Source organism: Struthio camelus, chromosome 1, assembly GCF_040807025.1.
Source record: "Struthio camelus isolate bStrCam1 chromosome 1, bStrCam1.hap1, whole genome shotgun sequence".
Taxonomy (NCBI): domain Eukaryota; kingdom Metazoa; phylum Chordata; class Aves; order Struthioniformes; family Struthionidae; genus Struthio; species Struthio camelus.
The window spans coordinates 178,544,074-178,566,066 of NC_090942.1; the positions used below are offsets into that span (position 1 = coordinate 178,544,074).

At 33.8% G+C, this 21,993-nt stretch overlaps 1 protein-coding gene across 12 annotated transcripts in view; it reads right to left on the reverse strand.

Annotated features, from left to right (window-relative positions):
* PIBF1 (progesterone immunomodulatory binding factor 1) overlaps positions 1 to 21,993 on the reverse strand; it is a 127,467-nt gene that overhangs the window by 46,178 nt on the left and 59,296 nt on the right. For all 12 annotated transcript variants that reach the window (XR_011138584.1, XR_011138583.1, XM_068929659.1 and 9 more), the window contains 3 exons: positions 11,008 to 11,173; positions 6,070 to 6,220; positions 923 to 1,013 (listed from right to left, as the gene is read on the reverse strand). Coding sequence is in view for 10 of the 12 variants with exons in the window: in XM_068929659.1 (XP_068785760.1) it covers positions 923 to 1,013; positions 6,070 to 6,220; positions 11,008 to 11,173 (408 nt within the window). In the remaining 2 variants the exon portion in view is untranslated. The remainder of the gene's footprint in view (positions 1 to 922; positions 1,014 to 6,069; positions 6,221 to 11,007; positions 11,174 to 21,993) is intronic.

Consider the following 21,993-nt stretch of genomic DNA (forward strand, 5'->3'; position numbering starts at 1 on the left):
CTGCCTGGTTAGAGTCAGGATTCTGGGCCACAATCTTTGCTTTGACTTGATATCATGGAGGATATGGAAATGCCATCCTTAGAGATAATCACAACTCAACTGGACAAGCTCCTGAACAACCTGATCCCGGGCCTGCTTTGAGCAGGATGTCAAACTACATGACCTCCATTTGACCCTTTCAACCTAAATTATCCTATGATTACATGATATGGCCAGTCTTAAGTTGTGTTTCCTTCTTCCACAATATATACATATTTTGAACAATTGATTTTTTTTCTCTGCTTATAGTTTAAAAATATTATAAATGATAAAAAACTTTGTAAAAAAAAATCCACATTCCCTATCCTTCACACTGAGTTGTAGTCACTAAGATCACATTGAGCCATTCACCTGTCGATATTATTTCTTAAAGACAGGGTATAGTATTAATTTATTCTTTAAAAATGACTGGGTCTGATCAACAGCTATGCTGTTCAGCCTACCCATCAATTTTTATCTATTCATTACATTGTATCAACGTAAACTGAAGAAACCTTAAGCTTCTTAATTTCCTTACAGTTCTGTTTTTGAGTTTGTTACAATTAACTACAGTCATTTTCAGGCTATTTAAGAACTTGTTTTCTGATTATATAAATTTAAATAATGCAACTAGTCTGTTTTCATACCTGTTTGATTTTTATATAATTAAAATTCACGTTTCTGAAAGACGAGGAAAGAAGACCTTAAAATAAGCTAGAAAAATATCTATATGCACATTTATACCTATCACACATAAACAGGTCCTATTCTTTATCTTACTTCTTTGTATTTACTAGTTATTAAAAACTTCTATGCTAACCAAATTGGTTAGTTTCTAAGACTAAAGAAACACGCATCTTCATTTACTTTATCTTCAACAAGTAAATACAGAGGCACTTTTCACCTTTGCTTTAGTCGTCTTTTGGCTGTTGTAGGAACGTTGGCACCATACCCATACGAAAAGAGAACCTTTTCAGCTTCAGCTTCATTTTCCACTGCAAGAAATTCCAGAAAGGTGCTGTTAATAAGATGTCCTTTGAAGAATATAAGTAGCATGCAAGAACTTACAAATGTCTAAGTAATTCTATTTATAATTCTACATGTGCATAAACATTTTCCTGGAAGCCAGATTTGCAATTGGTGTAAACCGCCATAACCTTCTGCAGTGCAATGGAACAAGTACTTTCACAATTAGCAGTAATGCAGTGCTATGTACTTATTTCTTACGACACTGGTAGGCTTTTCACTTTTTATTTTTCCAATAAACATAAGACTTATGAATTGTGGAAGTAAAGGAAAAGACTTCAGTGTCCTTTAACACTTATACTACTGAGATGGTCACAAAATATATGCTAACAGTGTAAGATTAATTCAGCAATACAGGGTTAGCTTATTTATTTTTTTCCCAAACAGTTTAGTCCGTGCATTCATAAGGAAGGGGAGGAAGATGAAGTTAGAGAGTATTTAAGTCAACTGGACTACGTACAGTCACGTACTGAACTGGACTTATATATATGAGTCATGGGATGGGACGGCATGGGATGGGATGCATTGAGGTTACTGAAAGAGCTGGTTGATGTCACTGGGAGACTGCTTTCCATCCACTTTGAAAGACTGTGGCAATCACAAGAAGTTTCTGATAATATGAGGAAGGCAAATACCACACCCATCTTCAAAGATGGGCAGGAAGGAGAATCTGGGGAATCAGTCTACAGACTGATCAACCTCATTTTAGTCTCTGCGAAAGTTATGAAGCAAATCTCCATCCAAGCAAGGACAAGAAGGTGGTTGGGAACAGCCAGGAAGGGCAATTATGTCTAACTAGATAACTTTCTGTGATGAGATGAGTGGCTGTGTGGGTAAGGAGCGAGCAGTAGGAGTTGTAACCTTTGACTAGTGTCAAGGTAAGACCTTTGACACATTCTCTCATAGTACCCTTACAGCGAAACACGTGACTGGGTAAGTGAACAGTAGGCCCACCTCATGTTGCCACCTCATCAGTCCCACGCTTCCTACATCCTCCTATTTCCACATCCTGAACTAGAAACGTAGTTTGGAGTCAGCAAACTGCTGCTCTGCAGAGCTTCCAATTATGCCTGATCAAATAGCAACTGTCTGTGCAGAGGTGATTTTCCCATAACTCAAATTAGCACCTCCACAGAAGCAAACTGCGGGATGGTTCCACTTTTGCCACCATTTGGAAAAAGCTGACTGATCTTTTGTCACTTGCATACCCCTAACAACACTTTTACAACAATTTGGAAGCCTCTAATATTAACAGAAAACCATCATGAAAATTCAAATAAAATAGCTGATTACTTAATATTAACCACTGGCCTTTTTCTTGTCATTTATAATACAAAATGAAAAATAGTTTTCCTCCAACAGTAGACCTTATGAGACAATATGCTACCGTATAATTAAATATTCTAAGCTGAACAACTCTGTACAGATCTAAATATTTATTGGCAAGAGTATCTCATCTGAAAAAAGCAGATCTAACCAATTATCTACATCTTATGAAAATTAATATCGTATAATGTATATGTGAAGACAGAAGTTAAACACTAATTCTTAAGCAAAATAAAAATACGCAAAATAATTTCTTCTTACATAGATAACTGATTTCTGAAAACATTTCTGAGGATTCAAACTACATTTGAATGGCAGCAAGATTAACAAGCATACAGATTTTAATATTTCAGTTCATGACTGCAACACACTTTGCAACACTCGTCAGAAATGCCTTTTTTTAATAACATGTAAAACCTTAGCTAATCACATATCAAACAGAACAAAAATAGCATTATATCACTGTGTAAATCCTAGCCAGAGAGGGGCTGAGAGAAAGAACACAAGTGAACACCAGCCCAGGCATCACCTAACAGTTTTGGTGAGGCAGGCAGTTGAGAATAAGTCAAAGAAATTTAAGAAATGATGTGAAAGTCTTATCTGACTGATTTTCTTTCCTATTGTTCAATTGCTTGAAATAAAAAATATGTTCTCCTCACAACAACCTACAAAACTGTATGACTGATTTCCTCACTTCTCTGCTACCCTTTTAATGTTTTAATGCTACTTTAAAAAGGGATTCTTAAAATACATTTATGAAGAGAAAAGTCTCTAGCAGAGCTCCTGTGATAGTCATTTGTCCAGTTACACAAAAAACAACATAGAATTTCCAGTGAGTAGGACAGATTAAGTTTTCAGAAATTCAGATTTTCAAGGCTGTCTTAGTTATGACAGGGAATTCTCCAGCTCCTGACATACCGCAGGTTCAGAAGAACATAAAAACTACTTAAGCTACCTCTGTCCTAATCCTTCTTTTGGGTTACAACTTCAGTGCTGTATTTCTCAGAAAAGTGTCAATAATTTCCTACACTATAAATTCATATCTGACAGAAGTATCCATTTAAGTGTCTGAACTTGAAGACAAGGAGGAAAAAAACTGTATATGCTGTAGATATCAAGCCAATGTAATATTTGTACCAGTATGTGCTTGTTTTATTTTCTTTTTTGTCTTCTCATGGTGGTCTTCTCCAGTCTTTGTTGTGAATAATATCTCACAAGTTAGGGGAGAGTCTGCTTACCTCCTATTTTTACACTACTTAGCAAAAAGCGCCATTGTGAGAAAACAGATAGGTTCACCCTCCCTTTTTTTTTGGAAAAGATATCAACCATTAGAAAGCAATAAATCAACCATTCTGCAAGAAAAATACCCTACAGTGAAGATTTTATTTCTGAAAGATTTACTTCCTGAAAAGGAAGAAAAGTTAACTGTTGCTATTCATCTCATGTGGAAACCACTCAGATGCTGTAAGGAGTGGCTACATAAATTCTTGACAGATTCCTGAATAGGCTGTTTCACGTTATTTCAATATTAAAAAATGAGGCATAATGACAAGGGACTAAAAGTCACAATTCAGTGATATCTTCCACATGCACATTTCCCGAAATGAGGAAAATAAAAGCTTACATGATTATATGACAAAAGCCATTTAACATGTGCAAATATATAGTTTATTAAAAAGTCCAGAAAACTCAATGTCATAGCAGTCCCAAGTAGTGTAAAATAGCAAAGGCATCATAACTCAAGAAGAATTAAAAAATATGACATAACACTGAAATGTAAAGAAATAGCCCCAGGACTGAAGATTAAAATCTTATTCTCACTGAAGTCCACAGAAAATGCTCGTTGTGAATTACGTTCTCTGAAAGGTAGATTGGAGTATCTCTAAAGGACGATAAATGTGAAAAATAAGGAACATATTTCCTTCTTTTCTGATACTTTTAAATCTTTAGCTATTCAAGATATGTAAATGACAAGACTTAATTTGGGACATAGGAGGAAGTACGTCATTATGCTCCTTCAAATATTTTTTAAAAAGAAAAGTTTGCATTTATTCTGGTTTTCCAAAGAAGTTCACCTTTTAATGATAAGAAGAAACATAGAATATTTCAGTAAAAGGTTTCTTCTGAAGAAAGCTAAAAGCAACTGGCAAGAGCTTGGCTTTCAGTTTTAACATAATTCAACTGGAATTCAGCCTTAATTAGTCTTAGTCCTAACTTTTACTGTCAAAGACTCTGTAATAATCGTAAGGGAAAAACAATGTGAGTTATTAAATAGAAAGTATATTGAAATAATATTGTACTATAACTCCCCTCTTTTCTCCAACAGAACTTAGAGAGGAACAGTCATATTTTTACAGTCCAGAGATCATTTGCAAGCTTTCATTTCTTTCAGTGATATTTGTAGCACACAAGAGAAGTTGTAAATAAAATACTTTACACTATTTAGCAGGAAGTTAAGAATAATTTAGTTCTGTAAGCAAAAAATCATTACTGACATCACCAGATGCATGAAAAAATGTAAGCCTGTGTAAACAAAAAATAGCATTCTGAACTTGATTTTCTCCTTAGAAAAAAAAAAATGATGACAACATCCAAAAATTCTGAATTAATACATGAATACTCCTTAGGCATGATAACACATATATTTCAAAAACCATGTTACTGACTAAAATATAACTATGTATATAGCAAACATACTTATGGCCATACTGGAACATTTGGGTGGTCATGCCATCCTAATGACTACAAGCTGGAGTCTATTAAATTAATAAAATATCTACAGCCTAGTTACTGAAGTTATCCAGGCATCACTGTAATCACATACTCTGCTATACACCACCATTTACATACAACATTCTTCTACTGCACCTGAAAAATGTTATTTATAAACTGTCATTTTTCTGGAGGAGGAAAGAAAGAGGGAAGGACAAGGAGATGACATGAATTTGTTTGAAATCTTAAAAAAAACCTACGCTGTTTACATGCAGCCTAAAAGACTTCAAGATTAAGAGTTTTAGTTTCTAATTAGAGGGGATTTGCTTTGTGGATTCATTTAGGATACAAATATAATCAATAGAATTCTCTAAAGAAAAATGATTTCACAGGAATTTTGATGTTTGAGGACAGACATTGGCTTTTTTTTGCCAATCAGAGACAAACATTTTCAAGAATAGTCAAAAAGACTTTAACACTGTCAAATCTGAGTTTAATTCATGGTTTAATACCCAGAACATACTGTTCTGTCATAAAAAGTTACTTATATCTAATTATTATTAATTCAAACCAAGAAAAAATGATTTTTCATACTTTATTACTAATTCTGCCTACTGTAATATTAAGCCTGCAATTGTTTGTCAGTCAAAAGCTTCATGGTATTCCAAATATATAATAAGAAAATCTGAAAACACATACCTAAATTTTAACAAATGGTTAGAAGAAACAAAAGAGAAATGCAGAAAAAGAAACAGTGAGATGATTTTTAATATCCATACATCTAACTTGATATATTTTAAAAATAATTTCAGAAATACGTCATCAATATTTTCTATCAGAACCTTTACCGACTACATCTTAATTATTGGGCAGCAAGATGGAAAATGACAGACACTGTGATATGTTCCAAGTTCCATTAGGAATAACACATCCTTTCAGAATGTCAGAAACACCAAAAAGTACAATATAAATTGGGTCAGAACTTACTTTCTGCTGTTTGAATTATTATCTCATCAAGCTCTTTTTCAAGTTTTTCGTAAGTATCTAGCCTTGCCTGAAACTCAGAATTCTGTGTTTGAAGTTCAATAATGCGTGTTTCACTAGAAGACTGAAGACTATAAAATTCCTTAGTAAGGACCTGTGAGAATGTATAAAGAATAAATCAGGAATTCAGGATTTACAGCTATTTATGAAAAAGGTAGAAGTACACATGTAACAGGTTCACCAATATGATACTACATAACAATAATGCATTATATTTGATCTAACTTTTGCACAGGAAGAGCTAAAATACTTTTAAAAGCAGTTATTTTTTCAACTATGTTATCTTGTACAGATTACATTCTCAGGTCATGTCACTTATGCTAGTCTACAAAGGCCCTAGTAATTCTAAGAATTTCTCTCTGAAAAAGCTACAAGAACTTGAAAGGATAGTTAGGAAAACAAGATAACAGCTAAACAATGTAAAGTACAGTAATTTAACAAACCTAAACATGTTTATTATTGTTGTTTAACTGTGTTTAGATTTTTCACTTATGAAATTGAAAAAGAAAAGAAGATTCCTTTACAGAATGGCGAATGCATAATTATCAACATTTATATTTAAGATACACTACACTCTTTTTATTTATTATTTAAAATCATTTTTATTTTTTATTACTGAAAGGTAACATATCATCAGCAATCATCACTAACGTAAATGCATAACCCATTAAGTATAAATAAAAAAATCTGTAAAAAAATCTCAGGCTTAAAAGGAAAGTGAAATATGTGCCTGAAATAGAAAAGAACACAATTATAAAACCAACCGAATGACAAAATCCTTGATTAGTAATGTCACTATCTATATCTTGTACAGAAAAAAAAAAAAAAAAAAAGTTAAAGTAATAATTAAGTACTGTAGCTACGTTTAATGCTAACTGCCCAAATATAAATTCTGAACAAGGGAGATGACAGTTGAATTCAGTCTCAAGATACAGAAATATATGCCTAGTGTATACGGCAGTAATACCAGATTCACTATCAAAAGCAGTAAAGAATGCACAATGCTTAGAGAAAGAAGCAACTCAAATATAAAGAGATGAAATAAAAACATTCATCTATTGTCTTAACAGAATAAATTTACAGGACAAAATTTGGCAACATATAAAACAGCTGGTTCCTGCTTTTAAAACACATAAGAAGAGAAACGCCTCTATGCTGAAACCCAAATAAAACCAAGATTTGGTTCATGAAGTAGATGTAGTTGAGCCACAAGATACTAGTGACCACAGCACTATTAACACCTTTTAAGAAGAAAGGATAAGAAAAAATCTTAGCATATTGCCTTGATATTTTAAAAAGGAAATAAAAAACATACGAATTCATTCAAAAAGGAACTAAAGTAAAAACTACAGGCATCAAATATTTATATTTTGCAACCAATTTCTTAATGAAAGAGTACTAGTTTCAGAAAGCACATCTCTAAACAGAAAAGGAAGTGATAAATGACCTAGTACAACTGAATAGCGAATATTCAAGATGTTATTGAAATCAAATAAATATTCACATAGAAAATGGAAACGGAACTCAATTTTAACCATCTTCCTCAAAGTTACCCATGTCTGGGCAATTAAAAGTGCCAGTAGAACTAGCACTCCCAGTGCTGATGACCACAACTAACCTCATCCGCCAAGATCTGGATGTTCCAATACAGACGTAACAGCAAGAAATTACATTTTATCTATCAATAATCTTAAAGAAAAGAGAAGAAAACAGAGTTTTGTAGTATGAAGTAAAAGAAAGAAGAAAAGCCTTGCTTCCACTCTCTGATTCTCTTTCCAGGCTATTGTTCCTTCTCACAAACACCCTAGGCAGGTTTACACTTCAGTAAAAGCATCCTTCCAAAAAAGGAAGGCTACTATAGGTGGTACTTGGAATACAGCTGCTCTTCTGTCCTAGCCAGTTTGTATCCCGCCATCTGTTTTAGACATACACCGCCAATCTCATTTAAACCTGACAAATTGGACTTTGTGATGTGATCTTGGGACTAAGTTTGCACAGGTGAAGAAATCCTGATTTAAAATAAGCTTCCTCCGCTGAAGACTGGACATCTTTCCAATACTCAGATAGGCAAATGAGATGTCATACATTTTTGAAAGTGCATATTTGAAAGAATGAATTAATTCTAAGCTTGTAGACATAGCAAGGTCCACAAGTCATTCAACTTTATGTAAATAGGATTAGTAATGTTAGCTGATTTCTTTAGTTGTAAAATTTGTTCCAGAATTTTGCATCAATAAAAAGTATTTTTATTATAATGCTATTACAACTGCTGTTTTTAATGAGCACACTGTATTCACCATAATTGTTCTTACACAACTTAGTCCTCTTTCTCTACAGTAATGAAAGACTGATATAAAGCAGGTTTGTCATACAGTTACATATATATATTTATACATGAATGAGGTATTGCTTTAAATTATAGAATTTTATATGTAGAAAATCTTCAAAATCGACATTTAACCAGCTCCAGCATCCTCATTAATACTCTCTCTAAAGTTTAATAATATTAAATAAGACAATGCTAATGGAAAATTATTGTTAATGCATTATTAGAAAAACATAGGTAACATTTCTGAAGCAAGGATATACTGTACTGGAAAATACTGGGTCATTATTTTGGAACAGTTATGATTATTTTTAGTTCAAGCAGTCCCTTGACAGTGGGAAGTTTATCTGTAGCGGCAAACATTTGCACAGGGGTATAATTTTACATAGTATGTTATAGAGGTTAGTCAGGCTTTTTAATGAAAAAAAGTGATGAACTTTTATATACTAAGACGCTATTTTACTATTTTTTGAGGTATACAAAATTTTCTTAGTATCATACCTGAATAAATTTGTTAGCTCTCTTTGTTGTTCTGCAACAATGCATAAATATATTACACTAAGTGACAATACTATTAAATAACTTCAAATCACCAACTATGTTGCATAGGTATTGCATTACAACAGACTATTTTAGAAACGTTGCATAAACCGATCTGTAATTATACTGGTACTATTTTTCAAATTGCTTTCTAAAACTTAGTTTTACCAGTACTGCTGTTAAGGTAGCAGACTTCATACTAACGTGGAAACATACATTCTACTCTTCGAACTCTTAGACAGTAAACAGTAAGCAGTAACTTTTTAAATAGATTCAAAAGGATATGTCAGAGATCAAATGTCAGCATCTTCTAAGCATGATATGTTGGATTCTACCGGATGCTATGTCCTATAAAAGGGTCTGAATTTTCATTTTCTGGTAATAGGCTGATAACACAAGCACAGATATGTCAAATTCTACTAAGCCAGTTTGATATATTTTAATGTAATTAAATAATGTAAGAAAAATTTTAGAAGTTTATATTCTACCAGTATATTTTCAAGATAAATTCACCAAATGGATATTTGCTCTAAAAAAGTGTTGTTTATTGCTGATTTTGTAGCTGAAGTATACATTTTAAATAAAAAAAATGAAATACTCCCCAATACATTTTCTATTATGCTTCCTGAAGTGAAATTCCCCTAAAGTTGATAAGTAGTTCTAGCAGAACTAGGTTAGAGAATAGAAAGAGTTTATTGGCAAAGTTGCACAATAAACACTATTAATCACAGAGATTACGCTATATTGTAACAATGAGATTTCATCCCATAGTACTATCTCGACATATACAAAGACTACGAATTAGTACATTTCATTTTTATTTTACATTCTAGATGAATGTCTTGTTAGTTTCTGAAAAATTACTATCTATTATTCAATTTATATAGCTAAGATTTTAGTCTAATTTTCTAAAATGATTGTAATGATTTATTATTAGAAATATATACATATAACTATTACATGGACCGCTCTCTTTTGTGAAATAATTTTCCTAAAGTAATGTATCATAATTTTGAAAATGTTCATGTTTAACATATTTTCTACTAAAGATTAGAACAAACAGGTAACATACATAGTCTTCTTCCCATTCCCCAGAATGGAATTAACACATCAAGCCATCATTCTGCCTTTTCAGATATTCTTTTGCTGTATCAAATACAGAACTCATACTTTTGGTTGTCTCCTACCCCATTTAATCACTCTTCCTTTAGTCTGGGTTCCCATGAGAAGAAGATATATACGCTCTCATAGCGTGTGAGCACACGTGCCTCCCTGATAACTTCTGCTCGTGGTAGCAATTTCAAATATATTTTACATAGTATTTGAGGTTGTAAGTTCTATGAAAACACACAGGCAGCTAAAGAGACTATCTGTAAGTGCCCAGAATGAGGGAACAACTGTGGCATAAGCGTCGGTTTCAGGCAGCAGGAATTCTTGAAGAAAAATAGAAAGAGCCTGCACTATTACTACATATGTCAGTGGAACTATTTGTCTGTAGAAAGAAGAAAAAATAACTCCTTTAAAATTCTCATAGGAAACAATTTAATTCTTTAATTCTTAAACATGCTCTCCAAGAACAAAAATGGGTTATGTTAAAAACTTTCAGTTTCTTTTGACGAATACCTCACGGGAATGAGGCACTTCTGCAGCCCACGGGAGAGATGTCTTACATGAGTGACTAGTTCTTTACAAGTAAGGTAGCTAAATGCTAATGTTTGAAATTTAGAGAAATTTATTTGTGAAGGATAACTTACATGAAGGATAACTTAGGCGCAGGGCTTCAAACTCTCTCTATGCGATATTTTTAAATCTTCTTCCTCTCCCCTGAATCTTTTTTTCCCATTGAATTGGTCAAGCTCAATAAATTTGGTCATCAGATTCTGCTTCTGTAGAACTTGGTGGAAACACTATCTCAACCATTTTTGTTCTTTGCTGCTTTTTCTCCAAGCTTTTCATTTTAAGCTTTAACTGAAAAGGACTACAAATACCCTGTAAAGTGTCTCTTTATAACGTACCTCCAGCTTTCTCTGATATTTCTCACATTCTATCTGGCACTGTGAAAGATTCTTAGCTGTTTCTTGTTGCATGAGTTGAACATGTTCACTTTCAAAGGACTTTAACTTACTCTGGTGAAGAAGTTCAGCTACTTTGCTTTCTGTGCCAAGTTGCATTTGTCTAAATCTAAAAAAAAAAAAAAAAAGAGGGATGATTCAAAAATAAATAGACTTAGAATACATGTACATCACATACATTAGTTCTGTTCACTATAGGTTCAGAAATTAATATAGTATTTTTAAGAGTTTAATATGTATTAGTGTATGTAACTCTTGTTGTCTATATTTGGAAACATCGTTCGGAAAATTTAATGCTATAATGACAATAAAGCAGAGAAGAGTGGAAAATTAAGTCCCTGGCTTTGCTGAGCATGTGGTTAACACAATCAAATCAAAATGACCTTACAGTGTATCTTATTTTTAAAAATTGCTACATGAATAGGAATTCTATTCTGCATACACAAATGCATACATTGCATATGTACAACACTGAAGTCTTTTGGAGGACACGGAGAAGATTCACTGGGAAATATTAAGGAGATCGTGGTCTCCTGTCATCACTAGCAGTTGTTGTACATGGCAGGGAAAAGTGGTATTAGACCTCAGTGGTATCCAGTTTACATATCTCTTTTGAGATGCTAGAGATATCCCTACACTGCTTTTTCCCATACCCAAAGATATAAAGAAATATCAGACCACCATGTTTTTTTAATTCCCATAATCATTTAGAACTATAGGTATGAGGACTCTCAAAAAGCAGAAATGAAGTATGATTCATATTCATAAAACACTTGATTACTATACGCATATTCTTGAGTATATAGCTACAAGGTGATAGATAGGTGATAGATTAACAATGCTCCACTTATAAGTGGATTCCAGCTGTTCTGCTCCTTATATTTACAGGCCATCTCAAAAAAGAGGGCTGAAAGTTTGCTGATGGAATACGAAATTACTCGACTAACCACAAGGCTGATGTGAAGACCAGTAGAACTTTATGAAAGTGAGCATCAAATGACATATGAAATTCGAAGTAGATAAATGTAAAGTAAATCACAGGTAGAACAAATATACTAACTATATACATAAAATGATGAGCTCCTCGCTGACCATTATCACTCAAGCAATGTGATCTTGGGATTATATTAAGTGCATGAAAAAATCAGTTCAGTTTTCAACAATGGCCAAAAGCAACTTCTGAGGAACTACTATGAAAGGAATAGAGAAAACAAAAATCAATGTGTTGCTTCACAGTTCCATGATGTTGCTTGTATACTGAATGCTGAGTACAGTGCTAGTACCTCACCTCAAAAAGAAATAACAGATCTGGTAAAGGGTCAGAAAATGGTAATGAGGATTACCTTTGACAACTGGCAACATCATGCAATTACACAGTGGCATTGTGTGGAAGAAATTACTTAAACAAGCTAGGACTCTACAGCTTGGAAAAGAGATGGCCTAGGAAAAAGGGAGAAATGATAGAGGCCTGTACCATCATGAGCAGCAAGGAGAACGAGACTAGGAATTAATTATTCACTGTGTTTTCCAATATATGAATGAGCAGACATCTAATGAAGCTGGAGATGCAGAACATAAACAAACATTTAGCATTCGATCTTTATTAAGTAGGATTGATAGTGTTTAATCAAAACAAGGGGATTACTCCAAATATTTTCCCTGAGGATTTCAGATGCAGGAATGTTTCTAAGGCACAAAGAGGAAGCAATTTTCACTGGAATTAACCTGAATGGAACAAAAAGACGTCATTATTATCTCCTTCATAGTCACTCTGTAGACATTTGTGTATGAGTAAATAATGCAATGTGGTCCAACGCATGAACAACAGATTCTTCCCATACAGGCTGCGTGAGTAGAGATCGGAAGCTCTACCTACTGCAAAAACATAACAACGTTGCTCTCGTCAAAATAATCTTTTTTTCTTCAATATTAGCATGACATTTCTTCTCAAACTGAGATATTGCACTCAAACTGCTAAATGCCACGTATCTATCTAGGATCAACTACTGCTGTCAATTCTGCGCTGCTTGAGGCTGCTTTGCAAACGCTGATGCTTCAAGCATTTCTTCATTGCTCCCTGACTGTATGTTTCTATTTTCACTTCATCACACAAACCAGCTTCAGTGCTGTAACATTCTCCATACTTTGTACGTGATAGGCTGCAGACATGACAGTAAACCTGTTCTGCCATTCACATTGCTACAGTGTCCTGGGAAGACTGTTCTGTTGCAAAATAAGCAAGTCTTCATAAAAATGCATGTCATCCAGCCATCTGATGTACAGTGCAATACATAATGAAATTTATCTAGAAATCAAATTTATTGACTAGCAATAAAAAATTCATGTCTTGTACCTCTACAGAAAATAAATGACTTTGTCTTTCCATAGACTGCTTCAGAACTTCAAGTGGTCTGAGGTTTAATGATCTGTTCTGTACAGAGCTTACACACTGCAAACATGCATAAGTAGAGATAACGTGTCCATACTCCTCTGTTGATTCTGTAAGTCTACTCAATGAGCTGTGTGCTTCCAGAGCATGCTTATCAATACAACCATGAACAGTACAGTACCTTCAGAAATTTTGGTATTATGTAGCTTACATATGCATGTTTCATGTTAAACTGGCGATGTTATGAAGATCATTCTTCTTACGTGTTACACCAGCAATGATTTTCGAAACAAACACAGTTACCGTGCAGTCCCTGACTACTTTTTTGTATGTTTTGTATGCCCTCTTGGCAACACATAATTACATTCGTGTTTGCTTGTAATATGGGAACCTACACTTTCTTTAATGACATTTGCCACTCTCCTGGAATTGGTACAGGAAAAATTGTTGTTAACCAAGTCAGTTTTCTTTTCACCTCTCTAGTAACTCCTTCAATGTAGCAGTGTTCAGAGTTTCTTTGTCATATTTGCTGTTACTAGACCAGCGATCACAGGACTGCCTCTGGCTTCTTGGCTACTACTTCTGGCTACAGCATAAGGGTGTGTATGTATGCGCACACATACACTCATGTAACACAAAGGCAAACACATTCCTCAATTTACCTGGATAATCTCTAGGGAAAAACAAAATAAAACCACCACCATAATACTACTATTATGACAAAAAATGGTGAAATGTAGGTATAAGGAATTTCATCGCATCAATGAATTTTAGAAAATTTGATACAGGGAAAGAGCAGTTTTCTCTCAGAAAAGAATGGGGTTTGGGAATGAAAGTTAAACTACAGATTGAGCCAATGAAACAAAAACCTGCCAGAACACAATTCGAACGAGGCCCCAACTTCATCATATTTCTGTGCCATTAAGATGATCACTATAGACAGTCTGAAGTTTGCTAAATGAGACTGACATAACAGTTATCAAAAAGGTTGTTTATCAAAAAGGTTATTTTAGAATTATCTAAATGTTATCCAAAAAGTTATTTTTAGAGCAAAGAGTATTTTTAGAGTAAAGTATAAGAGAATATTCAGAATATAAGTTCTGTTTGGTTTGTAAGGATGGTTTTAAGATTCTTCTATCAAAGATGAGTTTATTTTTGCAGTTGGTGGATAGAGATGTAAATAACTTTTAGAAACCATCATGCAGTGAGTATAAACTGAAGGATTTCATTGTAAAATCATCACAAAATGGACTTTCATGTATGTTCATAAGCATACGTATACCTATTTTCTTCATATTATGAAGAGAAGAACACCCCTCCAAATATTCTCTTTCTCTGAAGAAACTGTGCTAATATAACACAGATTGGTAGTAGGCTCATTTAGGGTCTGGCATATAACACATCAACCTTTGTTAGCTCAGAAACGAACGTTCAGTGAAATATGACTAACAATACTGTAAAAGGGCAAGGCAGGACTAAGAACAGCCTAGTTTAAGGAAGGTACCTATAGTAACTTATCAAGTCATTTTGATACTGATTGTACTGGACAGAATAAGCAATTATTAATAAATGATTTTTACAATTCTAATAAATATTTCCTGTTACTGATTTTATTTTTATTACTTTACAACTATTATAATTACTCTTTTTTCCCCTCTTGATTTATTATAAAGGCTCAGCCACCTGAATAGGCAAGTGACACATTTCAAGGCTGTAATAAAAACTACATAAATACAATATAAACAAAACTCTTCTTAAAAAAAGGAGATACAAACTTGAACAGAGAAATATAAAATATATACTTATACACACACATACATATATAAACACATATATATTTGTGTGCCTTACTGCTACACATAGTGAGAGTGGTGAAGCATCCAGCTGGTTTTTGAATGGAGAAATAGAAAACACAACCAGCGCAGCTCAGACTAAGGGACAGTGCTATTCAGAGACTGCTGTCATATATGCGTATGAAGCGAGATTTACATAATAACATTATCAAATTCTTGTAAGCATCCTGTAAGGACTGAGATAGCAATCTAATCTATTTTTACCTAACAGAAATAGACTATGTCTCTTTCATCATCAACTATCCCATACACAAAAACTGAGATGTCCAGAAGTATTCTTCAAAACTGCATACAAAAGAACAATACAGTACATTAGAAGATAACTACATTTATGAAGTTAAGCATTCAAGAAGTATCAAATCCTAGTATTAAGCTTGTTCATAGAAAAGAATGCCACGGTGAGTAAAGACTACATCATAATACATACATCTTCCAAAGGAAGTCCTATGAAGATCATACAAAACTCAGCATCAACCCTTTCTAACTTTGCAAACTTACTATATACTATACCCTCCCTAAAGCTCTTAAGCAGATATTTTAGACATAGTTTTCAAGTTTAAAAATGGAGAAAAAAAAACTAAGTTGTGAAATCATCCTGACTCCACAGATAGGTCAGTTCCAGGTCTAAGATCTCTAGACCAATTACAATACACTCTCCTATTTGTACTAACCTCTGTACTCTGGTTCAGTGCCAAATCTGTAGACAAATTTAAATACTACACTTTTCCTCCCTGACCTCTCCTATTGCAAGCCTCCCACTTCCAGCCCCAACATGTCTCCCAATGTTCCTGCCTTTCTCCCTCTCTGTCCCAGCTCCTGTCCAGATTTCTCCTCATTTCCAGTTCTATTCACATTCTTCCTGCTAGGTAGAATCTGTTTTTGCCTCCTTCAGGAGTTCCTATCCTATTCAGTTTCCATTCCTCTCTCTATATCCATAGCCTCCCCTCTAGTGATCTACTTTTTCTCTATTTCTGTTCCACCATCACAGTTTGGCATCCTTCCTCAAGTCCTACCCATACTTCTTTCACCTTCAGACTCAATTCCCAGTGTAACTTCCTCATCTTTTGCAATTGAGTCTGCCTGTTGGGCTTCCTCACTTCCAAAGAGCCCAAAGCTAAGTATGAAAGCAAAGAACAGAGAGCTTTCTTTACACATCATTTTGCTGCTTGGAGTCACAGAAGGAGTAAGAGCTGTTTAGAGATTGGTCAGCATCTAAACTAATTTCAGTCATGTTTAGACTGCACATATGCTGTCCATATATGTGGGAAACTGGGACTCCAGCTCAAACATGGCCGCTTGAAGGATCTTGTTTTCATTGATTCTCTTTTTGATCCTCAGTACTAAAAATTGGCTGGCATGTTTCTGAACAACTAAAAATTTTCTATGAATTGAGTTCACATGCTATTCACTATGTAACTGAAAAAGTAAGAGTTCTGATCCCTACTTTTAAATGCTTTTATTGCTCATTTTCTGTAGCACTGAACACGAATCTGATGCATCACATATCTGGCTAATTTCATAAAATGAATGTCTATTTTAATACTTACTATATTCTACGTAAGAAAACTCTTAATTTAAATACAAGTATTTTAAGGAGATAGCTACGCTACCTCTACATGCATTTTTCTGTCTTTCATACCATTTATTAATTGCTTCATTAATGTGCATCAGTTATATAATCTCTAGTGTGGACTAAAACAACAATGCACTTAATACTAAACAATTTCCAACAAAAGGAAAAAAAAAGCTCGGAGTACAATGATTAAACAGAAGATGAAGCATATCATCTACAAATGGTTTTAACAATGAAAAACTCTTTGCTGAAATAGTTTTCGCTTAAAATGTATTTTCCCAAAATAACACATACACATTTTTTTTTCTAGCACAGTATTCTGGTTTTAGATTGCTATTAAATAAACTCCAGAATAGCTTAAATGCTAAAGGGTAAACAAGATTTAACATCCAAGTTCTTGCCAGATGTTACATTTGCTTCGTATCAAGTAATTAAACACACAGTACTTTTTACATGTGGTTCAGTAAAATCTGTTTGAGAAAGAAAGCTTAGAAGCTTTGTTTAAAGCTGCTTGCTTCAAAGTAGATTTTTCTGTTTTGCAGCATTCTAAAGTTTGTTATACATTGGGCTCTGATCCTCATTCTGCTGAAGTAACTTCCTTGCAGGAAACACTTCTGCACACTACCTTGTACTTTGTAGGAAATGCTAGCTCTGAAGATCTAGATTCAGCAAGATAAATGAATGTTTTACATTACCAGTAGTCTCAGGGCAACTAAAACCAAAATTATTTACCTGTGCAATAACTAGAGTTCTTCATTACGTAGAATTCATACATTGCTTCTACCCCAGCAAGGCCCCAGAGTACGCAAGACTGGACACTTTTGCCTGCAGTGTCCAGTGAAAACATGCAGACTTCCCAAGTATTATTGTACCTTATGCCAGGGATGAAACAGATTAGCTACTGCACAGCTCTTCTCAGGAGACTGCTAAATAACTTCTTTAGCTGCTTGTCTTTGTGTTTATTCCACTCTAGAGCAAACCCAGAGAGACCTCTTTAGTACAATGGGCATTCCATCTCTTCAAAAATCAGAAAAATAAACACTACCAAAACATGTACATGATTCAGATATATCTGCTAGACCATGATGATTGGCAGGGCCTGAAATCCATGTTTAATACTTCATCTGTGGACTGCACAATCATATTCCGTTTTATTCACTGACTCTGACCCTGTGAAACTTAGGTTCCTTTCTGCACCATGACAGAGCTTCAAGAGTAATAGTAGGAACTCTTTCAGCCTAGCCTAGCCTAGCCTGTACTTGACAGTTATATTACAGTCATGGGAACAATATAATAAACACTCAACAGGGGAGTTTTCTTGCAATCCTGGAGTTCCAATGCACATGGCATCCAGTTTTTCACTTCCTGAAAGCGTGCCCCTACTTCTAGGCTATTGTATAAAAGAAGAGGTACTCCTGTATTTTTTTTTTTTTTTTATGAAACACAATGTGGTTGCTGTTCTGTGTTAATTCAACGCTGCTGATGCATGTTTATTTTGCTCAGAGTCCCTTGCCTGGGTATTAGCCTGTTATTACTTAAACCAATCAGCATCTTGATCCAAGTTTCTGCCTTTGTTATTTGATTCAGTGAAATAAACAGGAAATTTACACAGATAACCTAACTGAACTTTATCAGTATAGCGATATTAATACAATATCCTTAACAAAAAGAAAGGGTCTAAAGAAATTAATAAGTGTATAATAAGGGATGGGATATACTTCCACTGTTTTCCTCCTCAAAAACTGTGTTCCGGCTTCTGCTTTTATATACATTAAAAGAACAGCTACCCAGTTAATTTTTAGGAGTCTAATGATAAGTGCTTTTTTCTTTACCTAGGCCGTTGGCTTAGTCAAAATGTACATGTCATCTTCAATTATGTTTCTGCAGATGATGGATTTCAAATCTACTGAAAAACTTACAAAGTATCATCATAGAAATCATCAGTCTAAATGACCAACACCATGTTGGTCACAGAACAAGTACCAGATTAGGTACCTCAGGAGATGTGGAATGTGATTTGGATGTGAATCCAAAGGGAGAATTATCACCTCACAAGATCACTTGAATAAGACCTAAATATAACCCCAAAGAAAGATAAGAGAGTTTTTTTTTCAAAATGACAGGCTAATAAGCAAGTTCTCTGAAACCAAATAAAAAGATACCAAACTAGGCAGGAATACCAACTTCACAGACTTCTCCTAAATATAGGACAACGATCAAATTATAGTATAACAATAATAAAAGAAAATCTAGCCAAGTTAAATGAATGCAGACACCAGCAGCTCTACCACGAGCCAAAAGCGTTCAGAAGAAACGGACCAGTTTTGTTGTTTCCGGCACAGCCCTGATATGGCAAAAAGCTATCTATTGCATCTGTGTGTACTGGCATATAAAATGGCAAAGGTCTTCAATCTTGAAAGTATGAGAAACATGCTAAATCGAAGTAGAACATGCATCTGAACAAGCACTGGAATAAGTATAGTCAGACTTCTCATTGCCTAAACAATAACGTCAATGTGCAGACATTAATATTTCAAATTTTTAAAATATACTTTGAAGGGACAGATTGAAACGGATTCCTTATCTACAGTATGGTTTTATCTATCATACATATTTTAATCCAAGAGCACGAAAAATATGAAGTTATGTCTTCAGTCAAATTTTCTATGCACATTATTCTCTATTTGAGCTCCCACTGCCTCCCAAATGACTAGCTTTTTTAAAAATTGATATTTTTATTTCATGGTTTACTTCAATGCTTGCCAAAACTGCCATATTAATAAAGCTATATTTTGCACGAAATCAACAAAAGGCAAAAAACAGTAGAGAGATTTACTCCCAAATAATGTATATAGATTGTTATATAAAATAATTAATTTGCACTATAACTGCAGGAGGATTTGATATGGGAAAGCTAAATAGTTACACTAAAACACAAGAAAGGTATCAACTTTTAATAGTACTCTATATTAAATTCCATATTTATAACTTAGACTTAGAACTGTCTCTCTTAATCATTTTTCCTGCTTTTCAAAATTACTTTTTAAAGCTACTGCAAAATTTCAATAATAATTCAAAAACTTACCTTGTTAAACTAATTATTAGCTTTTCCAGGACTATTATTACTGAAGGAAAATATCTTTTCATAATAGCAGTATTTGTGATTCTGGAACATAGCTGCAATAAACTGCTGTTACAGTGGTTTATATGTATCTCAAAAAATGTGGGAGATGTAGGAAACTACAAAAGCTGTTCATTACATTTTTATGACTGCATCACAAACACTGTTCCTTGCAGCTCAACCAAACTAACAAATCAGAGTCAATAGTTATGCAAAGACTCTTGCTCTTGCTTAGATTAGTTTATCCTCTCGGATGAACTAGATGAAAAGATACCTTTTTAAACTCTCCTCTCCCACTAGTCACAAAATCTATTTTTCTTCAGATATTTAGTTAAATAAATATTTTCAGATCTTCCTTGAAATTCTGTGTGGAATGATTATTACTCACTAGGCTAATCTAGTATTGATGGAGTTGTCAGACTGTCAATATGTGCATGTATTCAAACTCTAAATGCCTCAAATATATTTTGATGTAGCTTTGTAGACCTTCTCAGCTCATAATTAGCCCTTAACATGTTTGCAAACATTCCTTTACTTGAATATTCTAGTGCAGTAATTTTTCAATAAACTAGCTGAAATAAATGCAAGATTGATAATGCAGGAAACTTGATATGACTATACCTAAACGACCAAATTTACATGAAGAGGATTCTTGAGGTAAACAATTAATCAATATTGACAATACACTGTAAAAGCTCTTTAGGGAATAGCCTTTTTTCTTTAATTAATCCATTCACACTCATGCTGGCACTGTGAAAAAGACTACTGCATCCAAATATGCACGCACGCACATGCGTATATATATACATACGCCAAACCCAACTCCTAAAGGAGTCATAAAACTATTGTTGCTATAGCTAGTAGATTGTTGGCAATATTTTAAAATATCTCTTAAGATGAACTTTAAACCTCTGCGGACACTGAAATAAGTTATTGAAAACATAATTGTCAAAGCTAGACCATAAAAAGATCAAGGGGCAAAATATTCAAGGAAATATACTCTGTGGATGATCATACTGACAAAGTTTGGAAACTTTTTCATTCACGTACATGATTTATACTGCCAACACGTCAGTATGCAAACTGCAAATGAATTTTTTTCTTTTATCTTTAACTTTTATACTACTTTACCACTCTTTCTACAAACTAGGTTGCGTAAGCAGTTTACATCAGAAATTCAAAATCAGATTTCAAATACATTATGGAAAGAATATTTTAATACGTCACTTAACTTCTGCACAGATATACTGTAGTCTTGTAAACAATCTACTGCTAAGCATAATGCAATTTAATGTGTCCCACACAATTTTACTTAAACTTTTATAGAAAACTTAGAGAGACAAAGATCAACAAAGATAAGTCTGAATCATGAAATTCAGGTCGTATTTTACACTTTACAAGCATCACAAATTCCATACTGTTTAAGAAGAAAGGTAAATTTCAGTAATCTTATCTTCTGCCTTCTAGATTAACACTGTCTGCTACTCTTGTATATGCTGCTGTTTCTCTGATTTAACTAATAGGAAATACATGAAAATAATTTTTTATATGTAAAAATATGCTTAATAAAAGGTAATTACTGTCTGATTTTTAAATCTATCTCTGAAAGAAGGCAAAAAAAAATCAACGCAATACAACGGATAGAACGGCAGTTAGATAAATGACAACAGCCATAATGAAAGGCTCTGCCCTTTTAAAAAGTAAAATGCTAAAAGCACTGAAAATCCGGACAGCTACAAACAGAAGAAGAATGACTGGAATGCCATATACCTACAAATGCTACCAGTCACAAGTGAACATGCAAATCTGTAAGTTCTTAATACCAAACATAACTACTGCATGTAATTAATAAAATCAAAATTAAAAATGTATTCTAAACGATGACAAAAAAGGTAGTTTTTGGATGATCAGTAAAGGAAAAAATAAGAAAAGGGAATGTCATCATTGAAGCTTCCCAGAAAAGGATAAAGTTGGAACCATCTTTTGAAATACG